The 24,981-nt window shown below is 43.5% G+C and overlaps 2 protein-coding genes across 6 annotated transcripts in view; both read left to right on the top strand.

Annotated features, from left to right (window-relative positions):
- LOC146502245 (kelch repeat and BTB domain-containing protein 11-like) overlaps nt 1-24,981 on the top strand; it is a 152,280-nt gene that overhangs the window by 2,221 nt on the left and 125,078 nt on the right. The gene's annotated exons all lie outside the window — the stretch shown is intronic.
- The window catches only part of LOC146502249 (pleckstrin homology domain-containing family G member 3-like), a 37,836-nt gene that overhangs the window by 3,840 nt on the left and 9,015 nt on the right, over nt 1-24,981 (top strand). For 2 of the 5 annotated variants that reach the window (XM_085133436.1, XM_085133435.1), the window contains 16 exons: nt 5,593-5,655; nt 6,737-7,209; nt 8,758-8,867; nt 9,502-9,571; nt 9,655-9,701; nt 9,821-9,971; nt 11,284-11,415; nt 18,775-18,957; nt 19,052-19,144; nt 19,231-19,317; nt 19,398-19,431; nt 19,530-19,631; nt 19,711-19,743; nt 20,098-20,108; nt 22,808-22,909; nt 23,091-24,549. In XM_085133436.1, the coding sequence (XP_084989562.1) occupies nt 5,593-5,655; nt 6,737-7,209; nt 8,758-8,867; nt 9,502-9,571; nt 9,655-9,701; nt 9,821-9,971; nt 11,284-11,415; nt 18,775-18,957; nt 19,052-19,144; nt 19,231-19,317; nt 19,398-19,431; nt 19,530-19,631; nt 19,711-19,743; nt 20,098-20,108; nt 22,808-22,909; nt 23,091-24,549 (3,150 nt within the window). Of the gene's footprint in view, nt 1-3,631; nt 4,105-5,592; nt 5,656-6,736; nt 7,210-8,757; nt 8,868-9,501; nt 9,572-9,654; nt 9,702-9,820; nt 9,972-11,283; nt 11,416-18,774; nt 18,958-19,051; nt 19,145-19,230; nt 19,318-19,397; nt 19,432-19,529; nt 19,632-19,710; nt 19,744-20,097; nt 20,109-22,807; nt 22,910-23,090; nt 24,550-24,981 lie in introns of those variants that run through there. The other 3 variants (XM_085133437.1, XM_085133434.1, XM_085133433.1) reach the window with 3 other exon arrangements.

The following is a 24,981-nucleotide window of genomic DNA, read 5'->3' as shown; positions in this document are numbered from 1 at the left end:
ATGTTCATGTTCATGAAACGCTGGTATGAACATGTGCTAGCTGCTGTCTGTTAGACCTCAGTGTGTGTGCAGCAGATTTGTCTCGGTGGACGACTGACCTAAATACTCATACATGAATAAATTGGAACATCAGAGAAGTTCTTCAATAACAGAAACCCTGAGCACGGTAATCACTGAAAGCCTCATCACAGTGTGAAACATCAACATTTACCCAGATTATTAAAAACGGGAGAAGTGAGTGACGGCTGGCCACAAGGCTCACCGACATCAGCTAAGAAAAACACGTCAAATAAAGCTGTTTGTCAGTAGGTGTGTCTGAGTAACAGGTAGCGTGAGGCCAGTAGTCCTGGGTGTACCTGAGAGTATGGCCACTGTGCCGAATGTAGTTTATACTTTGCTGGTGTTTTAAAGTGAGCTCACCTGTGCAGATTACAGTGGCTCAGGTCCACAGTGTTCAGCTCTGCTTCTCCTGTTGTTGTTTCCAGTGTGTAATCTGTGATGGATTAACTCACAACTTTAATCCCCATTACTCCAGATTAACACACACACACGCCTCCAGCTGAGGAAACATGCTTATCAATAAGGAGATGATTAATCTGTAGGTGTAAATGTCACTGTACTTGTTCATTGTGCAGCTGCTGATCGATCACACTGACAGATTATAGATTGTGTTTGCGTGCTCGTGGTCGGGGTTCAGGAGGTGAAAGGGGCTTATGGGAAACGAGGGGTTATTCCTGTTAGAGTGAGGCATTCGAGGTGTGCAGGAACAATGACGCTCCACGTTAATCCTACTCTCTTCCCCGCAGAGGGGGAAGATGTTTTGTTTACCTGCTGTTTGACTCAGCACTCTGACAGGAAGTGATGCATATCCTCAGACACCACTTCCTAAGTTATTGTGTGAAAGCAGCCAATCATGAGTCATCTCAGATGTCAGATTTTTTTTTTATAAACCAGTAAAACAAAGTACTGACTGTTACATTAGGAAATATTTTAACAAGGAACATCAGAGGATCTTGGACTGAACCCTGTGGAACGCCACACGTGAGACAGATTTAGCCAGTCAGCTCTTCAGCTTCCTGTACTGTGTTCGTCTGCAAATTAAAAAAACCTAATCAAAATAAAAATAACATATCAGGAAACTAAGGTTTTTAGTTGATGTTGACTTGTGCAGCAGCAGCACCCTTGCTGTCTGAACTCACACATTTTTCTTTCATCACAACAAACAATAAAAGGTTTTAGTACTTTGGGCTGAAGCTGTGTGAGGTTTGAAGGATCTTCAGGAAGATCAAGATTGTTTCTGTCTGTTTCTGTTTCCTAAACCTGTCAGGTTCCTCTAAAAGAGGATAAGCTGCACAGATCAGGACCTTCAATGCAATGTGATGAATGCTTCACTCACTGTTTCCTCTCACACATGTTTCTTGTACATGTGTGAGAGGAACCGTACAAACCGTAACTCTGCCATTCATGACTCGCAGCGTCACGCTTCTTGCAGCACTGATCTGTTCCTGTTCCTGATATTTTGTCCACCCCTGCTGGTTGCAAGTGGCGTGTGTCTATGGCATCATGGCGAGACGCTGTGCTTAAACGGCTCCGTTGTGTCTCAAGAACAGTTGGCCATTATCCCTCCCCCCCACCCCACCCCCCCACCTCCCGAGACGCTTCAGGACACAAACCAACAGACCAAAACAAAATGGAGGAACTCAATGTTAGTGAAAGTAAGACGCATCTCAGCTCTGACCTCGCTGAGCTGAAGGAGCGACAAGGAGAAGGTGATGTCTAATTATTCATAGCTACGCAGCGTGCTGGAGAGGACGAACGTGACTCAGATCATGTAAATGTTCATTCAAAGCATTTCCATTTCCATAATTTGTTTTGAATTTTCACACCCTAAACGTCTCGTGGCTGCAGGGACGTTTGATTCATAGAAACGCTGTGAATCGCTGTGTTTCCATTCAGCATCTGCTAATCAGGGTTTGTGGTTACTTCAGGTCAGCTGGGAAATGGAGGGGATAATAATAATAATAATAATAATAATAATGGATTGCATTTACATAGTGCTTTTCTGGGCACCAAAAGTGCTTTACAATTCCACTATTCATTCACTCTCACATTCACACACTGGTGCAGGCAAAGCACAATTGTAGCTACAGCTGCCCTGGGGCAGACTGACATAAGCGAGGCTGCCATATCGCGCCATCGGCCCCTCTGACCAATGGAGGTAATGAGTTCCCCCAGATCATCTCTGCAGGAATGGTGAGACAATTTATTCTGTGACTTATGGAGCATCACTTAGGTCAGGTGATCTGTGGTCCGTGTTGTAGTTTCAACACGATCACACATCTGTTGTGATCCAGAGAAAGAGGAAACAGATTCACGCAGAACGTTCCAGCTCCTCTACCACAGACACTAACCTGAGACCTTCAGCTGCAGCGCGGTGATGTCAGGCTCACACTGAAACAGGTTAGGTCATCATGCTTTTAAATAATAAAAGACAGACATGATGAGAGACTGTGTGACGGGAAACTTCATTGTCAGACTGAAAAAGGTGTCTTTTTGTGCCTTGCAGACTTTTATTTTGAAAAATGAAAACTTGTGCAGGTCGCTGAGGAGGGTGCCTTTACTTCTTGTGTGAGTGTGCTGAGACCTGCTGTGAGGCGGTGAACCCTGACGCCTGATGCGGCCTGCACGTGTTATGGTGCTCACCTCACCGCCCAGCTTGCTGTCATCAGCCCCGCTGATTTTTTTTTTTTTTTTTAACCTGATTTTTGTTTCTGAGAGAAATGAGAACCACATAGGCGGACATTCGTTTTAAATTTTGATAGAACAGAGGCAGTATACTGTCTTCGTAACTGGATATTAAGTCCTTGTAGAGCAAAATGTATTATTTTGGTCTAGACATCCCACAAATGTGATGTCCACATATGTGGACGCCAGTTCCTAGCAGGTTAAGGCGGAGCTCCGTTTGTATTTGAAATGAAACCACACTCAGTGATGCGTTTCAGGCTCTGTCCCCAGTAAACATGTGACTCTTTAAAATGAAATAAAAGAGGACCTAAAATAAATGATGATGCTAATAAGTTTTTTATGAACAGAAACGGATGACATCAGTGATGAGTTCAGGTGCAGCTGGGTAATCTTCAGACTGCACTTCAGGTCCCATTGAACAGAGCTCAAGAGAAAGTGTGCGAGGAGGCGCAGAGGAAGGCACTCAGTCGAGTACAGTGATTAAAGTTCTCCAGAGGGGCAGGGCCAACCTGCGAGCGACGAGTAAATCAAAGCCGACGGCGAGGTTGCCGTGGTTCTGCCGTGTTGTTGTGTTGCTGCCTGTGTATCTGTTGCCGTAATGTTGTGTTTTGTGATGTCTTGTTGCTGCCCATGTGTCTGTGTTGTTGTGTGTCTGTGACTGTTGTTTATGTCTGTGTTGTGTGTCTGTGTTGTTGTGTGTCATCATTAAATCGTGAGCTCTTGTGTTTGTTCAGATGTTTCTGATCAGATCCCGAGTCTCTGTGGTTGCTCGGTAACGCCCTCTAGTGTATTTCTGGCTCATGTCAGGTCAGTTTGTAGCCCCTCCCTCTGCTAGCGTTTCTTTGTGGTTCTTTATATATATATATATATATATATATATATATATATATATATATTTATTATTTTTTATTCATTTGAAACCAAATAGAAAGGAGGAAGGACCTTCATCTTCCTCACTTTTTAAATCTTTTCCTCCCCTCAGCAACTCCTCCTGCTGTCTGCCCTTTCTCCTCCTCCTGTAACAACTCCTCCTCCTCTTCCTCCTCATGTTTCTGTTCAGCTCTGCAGTCACAGTTTACACATGTGGGGCATTCAGGGCACTTTAGAGCTGCAGGAAAACTCAACCTCTTCTCTTTCATCCGCTTTTTGTTTTTGAGCCTTTTTTTGAGGACGTTTGTTGAGGCCAGCATTCAGGTTCAATGGGGTATCAGAGGAGCATGTGGTGCAGTCTGACTGGAGGAGGAGGAGGCGATGTAGCTGTGGTCAGGTGTTTCTGCTCAGAGGAACAGGTGAAGATCTCTTTCAGGAGTGTGGAGGAGGATCTGCGGCTCAGACGAGTGTTTGTGCGCCGCTGGTTTGGTGAGTCGCCGTCAGATGGTCCCTGAAAATCTCAGACTTTTTTCCTGATGCAGCATTTTGGATGGAGTGAGGTCTCAGAGACTGTTTCTGTTTTCTAGTGTCAGAGGTTTGAATAAAGCCCATTAGTGTTAAAGCTATGAGCGGAGTGGATTATTTTTTTTATTTTTATTTTTTAAACAAACACGTTTTTCTTCACAAGTGTTAAACGGAGCAGGTGAAGAGGTTTCAGATGTTTTCAGCTCATTTCTCTCCTGTTTGAGTTTTTATTCTGGTTTCAAACTCTGGTCAGGGTCCTAGAAAAGCTGCTCTTCCTGTTGGTCCAACGGTTGCAGAGGTCAAAGGTCAACCCTGTGTGTGTTTGAAGGTGTTTGAATGTAAACTCTGAGCTGTGACTGGCCCACCAGGCCTCTTATCACATCCATAAACTCACTCCCTTCCTGCCTGGTGAGTAAACGCCTCCCTGGCTGCAGAATGGCAGGAAGCCAAAGAGCTAACGGACCACTGTGTGTGTGTGTGTGTGTGTGTGTGTGTGTGTGTGTGTGTGTGAAGCTGTTTTCATTCAAACACGCACTCCTCCTCCCTTCCTCCTCCTTCTCCTCCTGTGTTCCCTCTCAAGGAGGATTTGTGTTTTGGCTTCTGAGATTCCTGTCATGTGGGAGAGTGAAGTGAACACAGCGTGAAACCCTCCGGCTGAGCTGCTCTTCGGAGGAAGAGGTCCGTCTGATCCTCCCGCTGAAAGTCCTGCAGGGTTAATTTACTTCACCCACAGCTTCACATTAAAGGCTTTTAACTGACTTTTATTCTGAAGGAAATTCAGGAAACTGTGTTTGTGTCTGAGTTTGTTGAGTATTGGACAGAAGATCCGTTTGAAATGATTCAGACCTGAGCTGCTGTTGTGTTCAAGTGCAGTTTGTAATGTGTGTGCAGCGAAGCAGAGAGGACACAAGGCTCGCAAAATTTCAAAATCTCTGGTAGCCCTTCGGGCAGGCATTCTTCAGTTTTTGGTAGCCCACCGTTCGCGCGATTGCAAAATGAAAGTGAAAGCAAAAAGCAAGCGCAAATTTAAACGCGATTTCAATATGTCACATATTGACAGTGGCTCATCGATGCCAATGACATAATTACTCAGCTACATTGGCGAAAGAATGCAAAAGCATAGACATATATCCTTCCTATGATAGCCCGATGGGCAGGGCTGAGTTAGATTTTGGTAGCCCGACTGGAAAAATCGCTAGCCCTGGGACGTCGGGCTAGTGATTTTGCGAGTCCTGGGACAGGTCCAAAGCTGGTTACCCCCTGCCTTTGTGTGCCTGCTTTTCCACCTGTTGGGGAGTATGCTCTGTCTGTGTTCTGAAGTCAGGTTTGACAGTTCTGTGCATGTTTAACGGGAACATCAGAGACGGTGGCAGCAGGAACTTCCTGTCTGAGGAGCGCTCTGCTGTCCTACTGTTGTCGTCCACATGTTGAATGTGTGTGTCTGTGTCTCAGGTGGACTGTCGGTGTCGCTGCTCTTCAGATATTTAGCCAAACCCTCAGAGGACTGGTTAGCCGGTACGTGCGCCAACCAAATCTCTCAGTATGCGATTCCCAGAAATCTGTCAATGAAGCTAAACCAATTAATCAAAGAGGAATCAACGACTATCGCTGATCTGCCACATGCTGATTTCACTGAAAGAGTCTGTGGGAACCTGCTGTGATTGGCTGGTTGGACCATGCTTGAACACCTGATCCGAGAATCTGGTTACATACATGAAACACGAATGTGTAGCTTCCACTTTCTCACAGTGTCATACCTGTTAAACATCTGCCAGCATCAGCAAGTAACTGCACAGCAGCCATGTTGTTATTGTCACGATGATATCATGAAACTCATCCTAAAGGATAAAACAGCACAAATAAGACAGCTAGCAGCTACACCCATCTGTGTAACCATGCACCTGTAAGTCATAGAGGCCACGCCCTTGATAATGCAAACTCTCAGTCTTCATACACTAAACAGGTGAGTTATAGACTACAGGTGTTTTAAAGATAGATCAAAGTGTTTGTTTACAGGCTGTAAACATGTTTATGATAATATGGGAGTCAATGGGGACTGACTCACTGCTGCCTATGCTGGACGCCAGAGGAACTATAGGTCGATGGAAGAAATGGGCGTTTGAGGCGTTTCACTTTGAAACTCCCGGAGCTCGAACCACCTGATGAGTCAGTTCCTGAACATTTAATTCCCAGCCAAGCAGCCCGCATGTATATGTTGAAATGTTGCTCATTCGTTCAGTTGCTTCACACAGTACAAACTGTTTCTTCACTGTAAAAACATCTAAACACATTTGGATTCCTGACATTCCTCAGGTGTGGTTAATAGGCTACAACCTGTCCAGATGTTTGCAGCTGCGGATGTGAGGCGTGAGTGTTTCCTCAAAGTGAATTCAGACTCCAGGACCAAAATGACACACTGCTTTATCTGTCTTTGCGGACAAACATTCATCATGTTCTAACTTCTCCTTACACAAGCTTTTATTGTGAAACTCTGCCCTCACTCTGACAGTGGAAAAACCTCAGTGCTTTTATTGTGAAAGGTGATGATGTAGAAGTTTGCTATCAGTGACATCATCTCTCTCCCTCCCCTCCTCAGAGTCCCCCCGCCTGTCCACCGCCTCCATCAGCAGCGATGAGCGTGCTCCATCGTCCACACCCTCCGACTCCTCCAACCTGCTGGCATCTTACCGGCGCCCCGTGAGCCTGATCTCCACTTTGTCCTCCGGGTCTGGATCCTCCAGAGACGACAACCTCGCCCTGCCTTCATCTATCACCAGCTCCTCCTCGGACCCTGACATCAACCTTAACCTGAGCCCCGAGGAGGTCGCTGCAGACCTCCAGGGGTCGAGCCCCCAACCCAACAGGAAGGGGCGGAGCTTCATTCACAACAAAAACAACAACAACAAAGACTGGAAGGCGAGTCGTACCTTGAGCCGCCGGCAGCCGGCTTCACCGTTTATCCGTGCCAGCATGGCGCCCAACCCTCAGCTGACCTACCTAGACCGCGTCGTCATGGAGATCATCGAGACAGAGAGGATGTACGTGAGAGATCTGCGCATGATCGTGGAGGTGAGTTACCTAACTGCGTGACCCTATAGGTGTCATGGTAACAGGTGTGGGCTCTACGGGCTCAAATTTGTCGCTGATGTGGATGGTTGGTCGTTGTGGTTGCCTAGGTAGCCACCCGTCCAACCATATCCTTTATTCTCATTGGTAGTTTAACTCAGGACCACCTCCTGAGTTCCTGGAATTCTGTTGCCGAATACCTGGAACATCGATCGCTGCTCGTTAGCGGCGGGTTCAGGACGAGTCAGGTTTGCTTTGATCACACTCGCTGGTGGTTTGACGCTTTATCCTGAAACTAACTCTAAAGTAACTTCAGGCGCTAAGCTTTTCTCTGAAAGTCTAGTCTGTGATCTCATGAAAACACCTGGATGTCCACAGAGGGTGGCGGTGGATGATCCCAGGATCATTTCCATGGTGTAGAACATGAAGTAGAAACACTTCCATCCTCAGCGTCTTATTTTCAAACGATGATCAGTGACCATGGAGCTGGACAGGGTTTGGTTTTTAAGCTGCTGACGCATGAGCTTCTCATCCTTTAGTTTTAATCTAAATCTAATCTAAACTCACCAAGGTAAATCTGTCTGAACTTCAAACATTTCATTTCTATTCTGAAAGTACGCAGGACAAAAATTGACCCATTTTTCTTAGTCTGAACATTTTGGGCTTGTGAAACATACACGTTTCCTGAACGCATCTCCACGTACAGAAGGACAGCTCGCGGTGTCAGTCGTTACCCCGGCCATGACTCAGTGTCAGACTATAATTAACAAGCTAAGACGTTCTGCAGTGATGGGATTAGCTGCTTATGTAACAGGCTCACCGAGCCGCACGCACATGTTTTAGTGTCTGAAGTACGACTCAATCAAACCAGGCTGTTTAAAAAACGTAGGAAAACAAAAAACAAACCAGTGAAGGAGCAACGGATACGACAGAAATACTCTTAACAGATATTTATTATGATTTATTTACCAAGGTTTCAGAGAATAACAAAGACCTGTCCTTATAATAAAATAATAACAAGTTTTAGGTTTCCTAAAAAAGCTCTAAGTGAGATAGAATATTTAATATGAAATCAGTAAACACATCAGACATACGAGTTTTCTCCATTTTTAAAATATTTAAAAGTCAAGTAAACTCTGACACATTAAACATAAACTGATACACAGATTTTAAAGTTCAGTTTATAAAAATAAACATAAATAAATACGTAATCACTTTTATTTAAAACAATAAATGTGTTTATGTACTTACCTCAATAATAAATACCAAACATATGGAATATATATATATATATATTTAATCAAACAGAAAGCATCTCTGATCAAGCCAGAAGTAATCAGATTACTGTGGTATAGCTCAGTGAGCGTTCAGTCTGCCTCCTGTTGGAGAAATGGAAACATTCCAGTTTATTTTAAAGGGTGTTTTATTTGACGCTGAGCTTTTTAAAAAGTGACCCCTGACCTTTCTGTCACTTCCTCTTATCCTCTTCTTCCCTGCTTGTCTCTTCCTTCCTTCCGTCCACTCTAATAACCTCTCCCTCCTGTCCTGCAGGACTACCTGGCTCACATCATCGATCAGTCCGACCAGTCGGATCTGTCGATCCGTCCTGAGCTGGTCTGCGCTCTCTTTGGAAACATCGAGGACATCTACGAGTTCAACAGGTGAAGAAGATAAAGTTTAATGTGTCCGTTATCACAGCACGATATTTTGTCTAAAACGGTTAACGTTGATGTTACGTCTCCCCCATGTCAGCGCTCTCTGTTTCCTGTCGAGGGGTAAGTTTGCTTTGCAGACCGGCGCTGTCCTGCTGCACAGCATGGAGTGCTCTGTTTGCTGTGACTTTGAGTGCCTTCATGTTTAGGAACGATTCAGCAGGTTAAATATGAACCGTTTCACCCATTTTCACTCCTGAACGGTGCAGCCACAGACGAACACCGTAACACAAACCAGCTCGTGTATATATAAAAATAACCATGACCGCCATGATGTCAGCCTTTGGTTTAGTGTTAGTTGAGTCATTCGAGTAGAAGGTAACAGAGACTTTCACTGCATGTCCTTCATCTGCTCTCCTCCCTCCTTCTTGTCTGCCTTCATGGTTAAAGGTAAAAACTCCAAAACATCAGAAGAACATCATGAAATATTAAAATGAGCGTTAGGGTTCAGAGTCTGAAGTAAGAACCAAGGAAACTGCTGAAACGAGAGAAAAACTTCAGGTTTCCTTTGGTTTGCTCCTGGTGACATGCAAAGCGTTGTTGTTGCTGGGGTCGCCACGGTGACAGTGTTTCCTGTTCACAGCGAGCTGCTTCAGGATCTCGACCAGTGTGACAACAACCCCGTCGCCATCGCCAGGTGCTTCGTCATCAAGGTGAGACCAGATCTGATTGGATTTGGGTGAGGATGGTTCGTACAAGCAGCGGCTGATAAAACTCTTGGTTTGTTGTATTTCAGAGCGAGTACTTTGACATCTACACACAGTACTGCACCAACTATCCAAAGTAAGCCCTACAGCAGCTGTACTGCTTTCCCATACGTCAGGTTTCGAGCACGTTTTAAAAACCTTGTCTCATTCACATTGACCTGTCCACACTTGTCTGTCTCCTCTCTCCTGTTGCAGTTCGGTAGCGGCGCTGACGGAGTGCATGAGGAACAAATCTCTTGCCAAATTTTTCCGGGACCGCCAGTCCTCGCTTAAACGTTCGCTGCCTCTGGGTTCATACCTGCTCAAACCTGTTCAGAGGATCCTTAAATACCACCTGCTGCTACAGGTACCACACCAGCACACCTGACAACCATTTACACCTGCATCCAAACCTGTAGAAATAGACCAGAGGACTGAGATGAAGCAAATATGTCTGAGGCCACGTTTACATCACATTTCACACGAAGACTCACACGGATTCTCGGAGGATCGGTCAGAGTTAAAGTGTCTTCAGACATTTCCTGTTGTGAAAGCAGAAGTTATCTTCTTAGTTATATTTTTTTTAGCCAACTAACTGAAAACTATATGAGCAACACATAAGTGAAGTTTGAGTGGATATCCACAGTATTTTGAAAAAACGTCCCGATGTGGATGATTGGTTTGGGTTGAAAGGGAGTCTTCTTTTTAATGAAGACTCCCTCAGTCTTCATTAAAAAGAAGACTGAGTCTTCTTTTTAATGATGAGGATGTACACATCATGGACAGGGAGGAATGCTGGTTTGAGCGGGGAGTCAAGAAGGCCACATGAAAAGGGAAAGCCCATCTCTGAATTGAGGAGGGGGCCTAAAGGTACATATGTCACCATCTTACAATGCTGTGATTGCAGCCATTCCCGAACTCTCTGTGAATGGTATTTGTGGCCATTGATCAATAGGTTTTGATCAGTGTTCATTGATTAATGGTTGTTGATCCATGGTCATGACAATTTTCATATTAAGGATCAACGAACTGACCTCACAGCCCATTGTTCATTCAGTAAACATTTCAGTTATTGTGCAAATGTACTGTTTATAAAGTTGGGGAAACCTGCAGTCAGCTGAGACTGAAGAAGTCACTTGGATAAGTGATGATTTCTCCCACTGAAAACGTCCAGATAAACAGAATCAACCTTTTGGGAGTCTTCTTTTATTTTTTAGACTATATATACTTTCAAGCATGTATTGGGGAATATTTGTCAGACTTTTTGGTTATTTGGTTTGAAGCTACAGCGTGATCGTGTCACTTTCATTTTACATAAATAAATTGGTATCATCTGCATAAAATTGTATGTTTTAACCTTTTCATGCATAGTGGTCACTACAGTGGACAGCTATTCAAAGGCTGTTTTCAGGTATTGGTGTCAGTGTTGATGGTATACTTGCACATAAACCATTACATTAGACATTGATACATTAGACACTGATGTGTCACTCCATACACAGTTGTCCCTCTAAGTGTTTAAAAAATAATGAAGTTCAAAATTCTTTTTTTTTATGCCTAAAGATGAATAAAAATACTTAAAAATATCCAGATTGAGGTTGTCATAATTCATGCATGAACGGGTTAAACTGAACTTGACTTTATGCTGATTTGTTGGTGTTTGTAATGGTTTTCTTTAGGAGATAGAGAAGCATTTTGACCCAGAGGATGACGGTTATGAGGTGGTAGAGGAGGCCCTCTACACTATGACGGGAGTGGCATGGTACATTAATGACATGAAGAGAAAACACGAACACGCTGTCCGACTCCAGGTAACTAATGGCAAAACAAAGTTTATTCTATACACACTGTAATTATGGCTATAAAGTGAAAAGAAAATATTGGGGTAGGGATAGCTCAGTAGGTAGAGCAGCGGCCCCATGATCGGAAGGTTGAGGGTTCGAATCCACTGAACGGCTACCCTGAGGTACCCCTGAGCAAGGTACCGTCCCTACACACTGTTCCCCGGGCGCCCAATGGTGAATGGGTTAAATGCAAAGAGGAATTTCCCCACTGGGATCAATAAAGTATACATAACTAGAAAGTGCATTTTCTGAAGAAACTGCAGTGTGAATGCTTGAATCTGAATGTATGCACTGAAATGAATTAATTGCTGAATTTAAGTTAAACATTTTGAATGAGATGAAAAATACAGAAATTTTCGCCTGAAAACTAAAGTGCTGAACTGCTAAAAGCTGACATTCACACAGAAGAAGTTGGAAAATAGCTGAAAATGTTTTAATTGTAAATTAGAAAAACCTAAGAAATGAGAAAAGGAAATTTAGAGTCAGAAAACATCTGAATGAATATTAAAAGTTCATATTCTTTGAATCACTGAATGACTAAAATGTGATCCCTCCACTTGGATCCACACAGTTTAAAAAGTTTACATCTCTGAGCTTTTAAAGACACGATGTTGGACAGAGAACAACAATGGCTATGATTTGAGGGTAAAATGATGGCTGTAGAGCAAACACTCTGGACACAGCATTAGCTGAAAGTGAAGACTTTAAGATGAATCTTGGCACAGTGAGAGAGAGCTCGTTAGGCAGGCAGGTGTGAGCCTAGTTGCTATAGTGACTGCACCCAATGGCTCCATACACACGCACACAGACATGCGCCTCACTTTTGCTGCTTAAAATGAACAGAAAAGTCAGCCCGAAACAAATCGTTCCCAAATGAAAAGTACAGGTCGTATCGACAAAATTCTTTCACCATGAGCACCAGCAATGTCTAGCCTACTTAATTCTCAGTTTTAATGCCTGTGGAGTTTATTATATGGACGTGGTGACAGTGTAAAGACAGCCTGTACTTCTGATTTTCAAATGAACTTTCTGAGCCATTTTAACATTAGAGTCTATGGAAGAGTTGGAGGGAGGAGGCTGTGCATCGGTGACATTTATGAAAGAACCATAACACCTATTACTATAATAAACACATTGGATGAAAGAGGACAGCGATGGCTACGTTTTGAGGGTAAAATCAGACCTGTAGGACAAACGCTGCGGACACAGCAGCAGTTTTAAAAAAGATTTTAAGATTAATTTTTTTGCTCCTCTCACTCTAGCAGTTGAGCTGTCTCACTCTAGCGCCAACATTCCGTCCCATACACACCCATTATAAACTCTGAAACGGCTGAAAAAAAGGATGAAACTTAAACTGGAACTGAAGAAAAAGTATAATAGATATTGAAAAGATAAATACAAGTTGAATAGTTGAATGTCTTGTCTTCATTTTAAAGTTTGAATGGTGGCTCTACGTCAATGTATGTGGAAGTAGATACAGTTTAAAGAGGAGTAAGTTGAAGGAGAATTTGAAGGGTCTCCCCATTGAAATACATTGGAAATTTTTGTTGAAAAAAGTTGAATAATTTTAAAAATATGTTATAAATGAGAAAAATACAAGCAGTCATGTCCAAAAGAAGAGGAATCTGATGGTGTTTGAATGGTTTTTCGAAGTTGAACGGTTTTGAAGGAGAGTACAAAAAACGTACGGAATATATAAAATAGAATAAAGATTAGAAGAACAATACTGTGAATGCTTTTCAAGCATTCACAAACAAACACCGTTAGATTCCTCTTCTTTTGGACATGACTGCTTCTATTTTTCTCATTTATAACATTTATATTTTTAAAATTATTCAACTTTTTTCAACAAAAGTTTCCCATGTATTTCAATGGGAGAATCTTCAAATTTTCATTAAACTTATTCATTTTTCAAATCTAACTACTTCCACATACATTGACGTAGAGTCACCATTCAAACTTTAAAACGAAGACAAGACATTGAACTATTCAACTTGTGTTTATCTTTTCAATATGTATTATACTTTTTCTTCAGTTCCAGTTTAAGTTTCATGCTGTTTTTTCAGCCGTTTCAGAGTTTATAATGGGTGTGTATGGGACGGAATGTTGGCGCTAGAGTGAGACAGCTCAACTGCTAGAGTGAGAGGAGGGGGGGAATTAATCTTAAAATCTTTTCTTAAAACTGCTGCTGTGTCCACAATGTTTGCTCTACTGCCATCATTTTACCCTCAAAACTTAGCCATCGCTGTCCTCTTTCATCCAATGTGTTTATTATTGTAATAAGTGTTATGGTTATTTCATAAATGTCACCGATGCACAGCCTCCTCCCTCCAACTCTTCCATAGACTCTAATGTTAAAATGGCTCAGAAAGTTTGTCTGAAAATCAGAAGTACAGGCTGTCTTTACACTGTCACCACGTCCATATAATAAACTCCACAGGCATGAAAGCTGAGAATTCAGTAGACTAGGCATTGCTGCCACTTACGGTGAAAGAATTTTGTCAATACGACTTGTACTTTTCATTTAGGAACGATTTGTTTCGGCCTGACTTTTCTGTTCATTTTAAGCAACAAAAGTGAGGTGCATGTCTGTGTCCGTGTGTATGGAACCATTGGGTGCAGTCACTATAGCAACCAGGCTCACACCTGCCTACTTAACGAGCTCTCTCTCACTCTGCCAAGATTCATCTTAAACACTTCTCTTTCAACTGCTGCTGTGTCCACTGTGTTTGCTCTACAGCCATCATTTTACCCTCAAAACGTCGCCATCGTTGTTCTCTTTCCAACACTGTGTCTTTCAAAGCTCAGACATTTAAAAAATTTTAAACTGTGTGGATCCAAGTGGGGGGATCACATTTTAGTCATTCAGTGATTCAAAGAATATGAACTTTTAATATTCATTCAGATGTTTTCTTACTCTAAATTTCCTTTTCTCATTACTTAGGTTTTTCTAATTTACATTTAAAACATTTTCAGCTATTTTCCAACTACTTCTGTGTGGATGTCAGCTATCATAAGTTCAGCACTTTTGTTTTCAGGCAAAAATTTCTGTATTTTTCATCTCATTCAAAATCTTTAACTTAAATTCAGCAATTAATTCATTTCAGTGCATACATTCAGATTCAAGCATTCACACTGCAGTTTCTTCAGAAAATGCACTTTCTAGTTATTATTATATATTTCTGTGAAGGTTCTCAGTCATCCAGGTCATCGTAGTCAAAGGAGCTTGCAAAGAAAAGCGTCTGGACTTCTTTAAGTTACTTGAAGACGTTTCACCTCTCATCCGAGAGGCTTCTTCAGTTCTAAGGTCAAATGGTGGAGAGTCCCAGATATAAACCTGGTGGGAGTGTCCCCCCACAGAGGGACAAAAGGACCCCCTGATGATCCTCTAATCGCCTGAGCCAAGGTGTGGAACTGGGTGTGGGTCCCAATCAGCCAGAGATCAGTCCCTCCGTCCAACCTCACAATACAGGAAAAGAAGGCTGTCGCTTCCCTGAGCAAAGACCACAACATCACTGTTTTACCAGCGGATAAGGGAAGATGCACCGTGGTCCTAAACACTACAGATTACCATACAAAGATCACTACTCTCCTCAGTGACAACAATACCTACGAAGCCTTAAAGCGAGACCCCACAAGCAGCTACAAAAAGAAAGTTATAACTTGCCTTCAAGACTTGGAAAAGGACAAAATCATTGACCGCCTTACTTATCACCGCCTTTACCCAGGGGATGCCATACCCTGCATTTACGGACTTCCAAAAATCCACAAGGAAGCTGTCCCACTCAGACCCATAGTCAGTAGCATAAACTCAGCCACTTATAACATTGCAAAACACCTTGCTACCATCCTTGCTCCTCTCGTGGGGAACACCCCACACCACATCAAGAACTCCACCGACTTCACTGACAAGGTCCAGAAACTTACCCTGGATCCAGATGAAACCATGGTGTCCTTTGATGTAGTCTCTCTCTTCACGTGCATACCCACCACGGAGGCCGTGGAGACTGTCAGAAAACGACTACAAGAAGACAGCTCCTTGGAAGACAGGACCAACTTCACACCCGATCAGATTTGCACACTGTTAGACCTCTGCCTCACCACAACATACTTCAAATACAACGAAGGCTATTACAGACAAAAACATGGCTGTGCCATGGGCTCCCCCGTGTCACCTATTGTAGCCAACCTTTACATGGAGGAAGTGGAAAGGAAGGCTCTTGGCTCTTTCAAAGGAAGAGTACCCAGCCACTGGTACAGATATGTAGACGACACCTGGGTCAAAATCAAGACACAAGAAGTGGAATCCTTCACTGCGCACATCAACGCTGTGGATAAAAACATCAAGTTCACCAGGGAAGACACAAAGGACGACTGTTTGCCTTTCCTGGACTGCGCTGTGCACATTGAAGAGAATGGCAACCTCAACATCGAAGTTTACCGGAAGCCCACACACACAGACCAGTACCTCCTGTTTGACTCCCATCACCCTCTGGAACACAAACTTGGAGTAATTAGGACCCTACACCACCGGGCAGAACATGTTCCCTCTAAGCTTGAAGGGAAAAAGAAGGAACACACACATGTAAAGGAAGCACTTAAAACGTGCGGCTATCCTAAATGGGCGTTCTTAAAGTCAGCAAAGAGGCACAGAAAAGAAGATCAGACACCAGCGAGGGAGGATAAGAAGGACAGACGCAACAACATTGTCATCCCCTATGTAGCCGGTGTATCAGAGAAACTCAGGAGGGTTTTCTCCAAGCATGACATCCCGGTGTACTTCAGACCCAGCAACACACTCAGACAAAAACTGGTTCACCCGAAAGACAAAACGCCAAAACACAGACTTAACAATGTGGTGTATGCCGTACAGTGCAGCGAGGAATGCCCAGACCTCTACATTGGAGAGACCAAACAGCCACTTCACAAGCGCATGGCACAACACAGAAGAGCCACCTCCACAGGACAAGATTCAGCTGTCCATCTGCATCTTAAGGATAGAGGACACTCCTTCGAGGATGCCAATGTTCACATTTTGGACAGAGAGGACAGATGGTTTGAAAGAGGAGTGAAAGAAGCCATCTATGTCCACTGTGAGCGACCATCTTTGAACAGAGGCGGTGGTTTACGACACCAACTCTCTGCCATCTATAATCCAGTTTTGAGATCCCTTCCCAGACGCCTTAACGCCCCCTCACACCCTGGGCCATCTGACCTCAGGAATTCGCATGATAAGGTGGGGCCAGGTTTCACAATGAACTCACCAGAAACTCTGGCTGATTGGGACCCACACCCAGTTCCACACCTTGGCTCAGGCGATTAGAGGATCATCAGGGGGTCCTTTTGTCCCTCTGTGGGGGGACACTCCCACCAGGTTTATATCTGGGACTCTCCACCATTTGACCTTAGAACTGAAGAAGCCTCTCGGATGAGAGGTGAAACGTCTTCAAGTAACTTAAAGAAGTCCAGACGCTTTTCTTTGCAAGCTCCTTTGACTATTATTATATATTCCGTACGTTTTTTGGCATCTAACTCCTTCAAAACCGTTCAACTTAGAAAAACCATTCAAACACCGTTAGATTCCTCTTCTTTTGGACATGACTGCTTCTATTTTTCTCATTTATAACATTTATATTTTTAAAATTATTCAACTTTTTTCAACAAAAATTTCCCATGTATTTCAATGGGAGAATCTTCAAATTTTCATTAAACTTATTCATTTTTCAAATCTAACTACTTCCACATACATTGACGTAGAGTCACCATTCAAACTTTAAAACGAAGACAAGACATTGAACTATTCAACTTGTGTTTATCTTTTCAATATCTATTATACTTTTTCTTCAGTTCCAGTTTAAGTTTCATGCTGTTTTTTCAGCCGTTTCAGAGTTTATAATGGGTGTGTATGGGACGGAATGTTGGCGCTAGAGTGAGACAGCTCAACTGCTAGAGTGAGAGGAGGGGGGGGAATTAATCTTAAAATCTTTTCTTAAAACTGCTGCTGTGTCCACAATGTTTGCTCTACTGCCATCATTTTACCCTCAAAACTTAGCCATCGCTGTCCTCTTTCATCCAATGTGTTTATTATTGTAATAAGTGTTATGGTTATTTCATAAATGTCACCGATGCACAGCCTCCTCCCTCCAACTCTTCCATAGACTCTAATGTTAAAATGGCTCAGAAAGTTTGTCTGAAAATCAGAAGTACAGGCTGTCTTTACACTGTCACCATGTCCATATAATAAACTCCACAGCCATGAAAGCTGAGAATTCAGTAGACTAGGCATTGCTGCCACTTACGGTGAAAGAATTTTGTCAATACGACTTGTACTTTTCATTTAGGAACGATTTGTTTCGGCCTGACTTTTCTGTTCATTTTAAGCAACAAAAGTGAGGTGCATGTCTGTGTCCATGTGTATGGAGCCATTGGGTGCAGTCACTATAGCAACCAGGCTCACACCTGCCTGCTTAACGAGCTCTCTCTCACTCTGCCAAGATTCATCTTAAACACTTCTCTTTCAACTGCTGCTGTGTCCACTGTGTTTGCTCTACAGCCATCATTTTACCCTCAAAACGTCGCCATCGTTGTTCTCTTTCCAACACTGTGTCTTTCAAAGCTCAGACATTTAAAAAATTTTAAACTGTGTGGATCCAAGTGGGGGGATCACATTTTAGTCATTCAGTGATTCAAAGAATATGAACTTTTAATATTCATTCAGATGTTTTCTTACTCTAAATTTTCTTTTCTCATTACTTAGGTTTTTCTAATTTACATTTAAAACATTTTCAGCTATTTTCCAACTACTTCTGTGTGGATGTCAGCTATCATAAGTTCAGCACTTTTGTTTTCAGGCAAAGATTTCTGTATTTTTCATCTCATTCAAAATCTTTAACTTAAATTCAGCAATTAATTCATTTCAGTGCATACATTCAGATTCAAGCATTCACACTGCAGTTTCTTCAGAAAATGCACTTTCTAGTTATTATTATTATTATAGAAAATAACTTTAAATGAATACATTCCTTTTTTTAGGCTGTGCAGATGAAGTTCTTATCAGAAGGTAAATGTAAGAGGGGCGTGTCCCAGATAAGAACTATTTATTAGCTCTGACATCTTGTGACAGTTTAGAGAGAGTTTGCTCCCAGTGGTGACATTTTCAAACAGGAAGCCCTGCACTGAATTGCTCTTATCAGAGCAGAGGAAATTAAATCTGGAAAGGTTGAACTTCCTTTTTCTACAAAGTTGTTTCAGGGCTTCCTTCCTTAAAAACAAACCAAAACAACCAAAGGCAGGAGTGTCTGAGTGTTTCTGTGTTTGGTTCTTCAGGAGGTTCAGTCACTGCTGCTAAACTGGAAAGGTCCTGATCTCACCACATACGGAGAATTAGTTCTGGAGGGAAACTTCAAGGTCCATCGAGCCAGAAATGAAAGAACGCTCTTTCTCTTTGACCGGGTGCTGCTCATCACCAAACGTCGTGGCGAGCACTATGTCTACAAGACGCACATCTCTGTGAGTGGCAGCAGACAAACGTCTAAGAGCTGCAGGTTTTCAGGTCTTTGGTTTAAGTGCAGGTTTGATTCTTAGTTCTGTCTCTTGGTTTCAGTGCTCCACACTGACGCTCAACGAAAATGCCAAAGACTCCCTGAGTTTCAGCGTCATGCACTACAAAAACCCCAAACAGCCTCACACCGTCCAGGTGAGTCGACCTCCACCCGCCAGCCAACATATTTAAGCCTGAGAGGATCGGAGTTCACTCCATGTTTTTGTCTTTTAATGTTTCAGGCTAAGACGGTTGAGGAGAAGAAGCTCTGGGCTCATCACATCAAACGCATCATTGTGGAAAACCACCAAGCCATCATCCCACAGAAGGTCAGAAACATCAGTATACTCACCCATATCACTCCAGGTGACCAGTGCAGACACCAGTAATGGTTAGTTGTGTGTTTCAGGCAAAAGAAGCTATCCTGGAGATGGACTCCATCTGTGAGTAAACATCTCTTCTGCTGTAGAAGATTAATAAAAGCAAAGATTAATAAGGATGTGATGAAATGCTCCTCTGTGTTGTTGTTGTTTCCCTGTAGATCCTTCCAAGTACCGTTACAGTCCTGAGCGCCTGAAGAAAGCCACATCCTGCCACTCTGACGAGTTCCCACGAGATGCTCGTCAGGGCCGCCGACAGTCAGGTAATCAGATTACCTGGATTACTGATCAAGGTATCTTGTTGTTATTGATGTGTAACGACCAGTTTTGTTTCCTCTCCAGAGCCAATCAAACAAACCCTGAAAAGCAACAAAGGTAAAGTCATTTCATTGAAATCGATTTTGATAAATCTTTGATCAATATGTCCACTTTTGTGACTTCTGCCCAGGTTTTAGATTTCCTTCTCAGACATGCATTTGGACCTCTAGGTTATCTCTTATAATATTTTGCAGATGTTTATTTCAGGCAAAATTCAATAAAATGTCTGGACTCTAACAGATTGACCCGCTGTGGACCTAATAAGGGTTAGCGTGGTAGAAAACACTGAGGATTCTGAGGCCTGTTGCTCTCTGGGCTGATTAAAGCTGCAGATGTTCACAGGTAAAGCTGTTGTGTCTAACAAATCTTTTTGCTCTTGTTCTTCTGCTGAATCCCCTGCTGGACTCTCAGCGCTCCTGGAGGTAAGACCCAAACTCATTGAACACACGCCTGCTTGCTGTTGCTCAGATTTAAAGACTGTTTCTTCTGTTTATGACTCTGTGATTTTTCTGATGTGTTCTTATGAGCGATGTTTCAGTGAGGGTTACTGAGGCTCAGTCCTGCTGTCAGAGCCACACTTTAGTTTTAGGAAGCAGAAACATGATAGCGTGTGACGTCCTGCAGTGCTCAGATGACAGGTGCTCTCTGCGGGCCGCCGTCAGCAGCAGCATGCTGGGGGAGTCTGTCACGGAGGAGGAGGCGGAGCTCGGCAGCAGGAAGGACTCGCTAGAGCGCCTGCTGTGCAGCGTGGAAGAGGCGGGTCAGTTGGATGATGCTCTGCTGGAGGACAAGCAGGTAGACGACTTTGCCAGCTCCGTGCTCGCTGCCATCTCCTGCTGGCACGTCACTGTCCAGGCCTTCTTTTCCGCCGCGGGGACGGTGAGGCTTTCCGGTGCCAGCCCAGTCTTCATCACCCACAGCCCCTGTAATGCGCTACAAGGATGCTGCTGTGGAGCTCAAAGTAACTGCTGCATGGGCATCTAACACCAGCCGAGCTGCATGCTTGGGTTCAACACACTTAACTACCGCAGGGTGACCACATGGGGCAGCGTTTAAAGGAACTGACAATGTTTGGATGAAATTCATTGTTTTTTGTTTTCCTTGAGTCAGATTGTTTCAGATGGGTCACTTTCTTTGCAAAAGGTTTAGCTTAGATTAGTACAAAGACTGGAAGCGTCAGCTTTGTTAAAACCTCACATCTATCAAATCAGAAAGATGTTGAGGTTTTATGAGCACTCATGACCTCAGTCATCATCTCTAAAGTCTTGAAGCTCTGTGAATCTTATCAATCTGTTTATCTATAAGCACATTTAAAAACAACACAGTTGACCAAAGTGCTGTACAAACTAAAAAGTGAAACAAAGACAAAGACACAACGAGAACAAAACAAAAACTCAGTAACAGTCAAAAGTTAAGGAGTAAAGATGTGTTTTCAGACGGGATTTAAAAATGTTGAGTGTTGGAGAGATCCTCATTTGAAGAGGCAGACTGGTCCAAAGTTTAGGCACAGCAATGGCAAAGGCCCGGTCACCTCTGTGTCTTAGTCTGCTTCTAGGAACAATCAGAAGCAACTTATCACCTGACCTAAGAGTTCTACTAGTTCTAATCCATTATAAGAGACTTAAAAACAAGCTATATGCTCTTGTTCTGATGGCTAGTTGGTTAGCTAACACGTGGAGCTCCACAAGGTTCCATCCTGGGTCCTCTGCTGTTTGAATAAATACATACTCTGGTGTTTAAAAACAAAACATTTTAAGATGATGTTTCCTACAATAGAAAAAAGTTGACCAAACTGAGCATCTAAACCCGAAAGAGATTTATGCCGTTATTATTCTTATTATGGCAAAGAGTGGTGCAGCACTTTATTTTGTGATTATTAAAAGCAGAAATGTGCATAAATATCCAGGGTAACCTACTACTGTAGCTAATTCACACACCAACAGGTGTAACTTAGGAAGAAGTCTGTGAGAGTCTGTGTGAGGAGGTGAGTGACCAGGTCCTGTTTTTAGGTTGGTTGCTGATATGAATGCAGCTCACAGTGTCTGTACAGCCCAAAGTCGCTGAGCCAGCTGCCCAAATATTATGTCCCATGTTTGCTTTTCAAAGGTGGAAATAAAGAACAGGTCCATGCCACATACCTCATGCAAAGTGCTTCAGCTGAAAAATATGCAGCTGCCCACCGTAATCTTTTCACTGAAGGCCATACTGTGGTCAGTGTCTGGAATATTATTTGGTTTGTTGATCATGGCATCAGTTTGATGTCTGAATGACATCAGTACCAGGTCAGGACACCAGCGCTGTATTGTAGCAATCCCGGGCGTGCACATTATTCCACAGCAGCGGGAAAAACAACCTCCTTTAACCACAAAAGCATTTTCTGTTATGTTTTCCAACAACACGAGTGCTCTACATTTTCACACTGAGAAATAATCTCATTGACTTCTGTGCCTCCTGCAGTGTCTCCGTCAGTACCTCCTTCAGTGCCTCCTTCAGTTGGGGACATTGACTTTAGAAGTTGTTTATTGTAAACAGAAATGTGAAATGTGAGCAGGTTAATGAGGCACACTGACAGTTTTTCTTGGATCAAATGTTTTTGCTAAGCGAAGGTTGTCTGTATGCACTGAAACACCCGACTCTGGAGAACAAATAAACAAGGACTTCCCAAAAACTGTTCCTGTCGTATTAAAGAATGAGAACAGCTCTTTGACTGATTTTGGCTTTTTATCTTTGCAAAGTTTAAAAGTTGTTGTTTTTGTTTTTGTTTCTCTGGGAGCTTCGAACATTTGTCCTGCAGCTTTACATCCATCTTTGTCTTTATTGCTGTGAGCATGAATACAATTGGTGATCCCGCGTTTCTAGGTGTGGTTGGATGAACTGGACATTTGCTGCTGCCTCTCACAGTTCTGTTGCATTGATTTGCATTGATGGCTGCTCTGTATCATGTAATAAATAAAGGTTCAGTTCACACAATAATAACAGACACTCTTTAAAACCGAGTAAGCAGCTTTTCCATGAACGACACTAATGACTTCTTGGTTTGATTTTTTTAAATCATATTCTAAAAATTTTTCTTTTCCTCCAGCATTTCTTGACTTCCTGTTCTGTTTGTTTTTTGCTGAAGGAGACAGAGGGAGGCAGCGTCTCTTCAGACAACTCTAACAAAGAAAATGGACGACTCCCTGAAGAAGAAGAGCCAGGTGGCACCGAGCCGACACCTAAGCAGGTAAGTAACACTCAGTCGCTGACTTGCAGTTGTGAGGCCATCTCCAGATCACCCAATCTCTGGGTTGTCAGTGCTTGTTGATTTTGAGGGGTGGGGGGTGTTTGCAGGTGGTCGTAATCTCTTGCATCATGGCTGTATATCCCACCTCTAATTACTGCTTCTGTATTTTTGTCCTGTCCAGCCAGCTGTAGAGAAGCTACCACAGGAGAAGATGTCTGAACCAATCTCAGAACCAGAACATTTCACTGATCTGACCCCTTCCAACATCTCCAATTCCTGTCGAAAGTCAGACAACCTGAAACCTGAAGTAGATCCAGAACCCACAGAGGAGCCATCCTCAGCTACACCTGATTCAGATTTGAAGACCTTGAGCAGTGGGGAGTCCTCTGATGATGAGGACAACGAGAAGGAGACAGCAGAGAAGGAAGGCGAAGCCACCAGCATCCTCCCGTCCTCCGTCCTGGACAAAGCTAGCGCCATCGCCCAGCACTTCACCAACAGCATCAAGCGAGGCACCATGGCCCAGGATGACGCCTGCTCGCTCGGTTGTCCTTCACCTCGGTTACCCAGCAGGAGTGGCAGCAGCCTCAGCCTGAGTGCCGAAGCAGACGACCGACCTCCGCGGCTCTGCAGCTTTGTTGCCGATCCTGCAGAGACCTTCGGTGGGTCCGATTTGACCATGTTGTCTCCTCAAGATGACAGTCTCTTTGACAGCGACCGAAGCATTAGGCGAAGACGGGACTCCACGCTGTCCAAGCAGGACCAGCTGCTCATTGGGAAAATCAAGAGTTACTATGAAAATGCTGAAAACCAAGATGCCACTTTCAGTCTTCGGCGCAGAGAGAGCCTCACATACATCCCATCTGGGTTGGTCAGGAGCTCTGTCAGCCGGTTCAACAGCACCTCGACCTCCTCCACCTCCACTGTGGACCCTACTTATGCAGAGTCACACTCTGCTTTACCCCAAAACACCCAGGATCTTATGGGCTGTAGTGGCTCTTTGGACTCTTTGAAGTCTGAACAAAGAAGCACTGATCCAGAAGATTCAGAAGGCAGCCAGAGGTCCAGGTCTCAAAGTGTGCAGGATAATCTCTCTGATGATGAAAACTTCAAACCTTCATCTGAAATGATTAAGATCTGGCAGGCGATGGAGCGAGACATCAGAAAATCCCAGAGTGAAGATGGAGGGCAGGATCGAACCAAAGAAGCTGCAGTAACCTCCAGGATCTCCGGTCTTTCTTTCCCAACCAAAAACTCTTCCCAAGAAAGCAGAGCTTCTGATCTCAGAACAATCAAAGAAGAGTCGACAAGCCCTATGCCCCTCAAGCCCAAAGCCTCGGAGGTGAACCGGACAGGAAGCGTGAGGGACACGCTAAAGATGTTTGGGGAAGAGGCCGCCGTCCTCAGGGCTCCAGTGCCTCATGTCACCCAGCTGAAGGTGGAGGCAGAAAAGGACCACCCCAGTAGCGCTTCAGACCAGGTGGTCGAAGTGGACAAGATGGCAAGCAAAGTCCTCCACCTGGCTCGTCAGTACAGTCAGCGAATCAAAAGCTCCAGTCCGGTGGTCCGACAGCGAAGTCAGGGTCTCCTCTTTGGAAAGAAGAGCTTAGCCAGTGTGGTGGAGGAGAGGGAAGGTTTGGGTACGTCACTTTGCACACTGCTTAACATTTCAAACCAGCAATCCTCAAGGAAATCTATCTATTGATTGTCTATGTGACCATAGGACCACTAAATCTTCAACCAACGCAATTCAGAAACTGTATTTAATTCTCTTTTGACTTCTTGACATTCACCTGGTCATCAGTGACCTTTTGTGGTACAGTTAGGGTTATCGATCATCAACCTATCCATTTTATATGAAATTTTAATTTAGAAAATCAGATAGTACACCTGTAAGGTGATAACACACAGGAGAGACTGGATTAAAAATTTATCTTTTTTTTTATACCATGTACGGGAAAAGTGTGATGTTAACCCTGACCATACTCTGAGTCCTGCACGGGCTCGACAACCTGCTGGATGTTAAGAGATTAATTGTTGTAAATGTTTGTTCTGTGTGTTTGCAAAACTGG

This window comes from Neolamprologus multifasciatus, chromosome 15 (assembly GCF_963576455.1).
Source record: "Neolamprologus multifasciatus chromosome 15, fNeoMul1.2, whole genome shotgun sequence".
Classification (NCBI taxonomy): domain Eukaryota; kingdom Metazoa; phylum Chordata; class Actinopteri; order Cichliformes; family Cichlidae; genus Neolamprologus; species Neolamprologus multifasciatus.
This window is presented reverse-complemented; position numbering and strand designations above follow the sequence as displayed.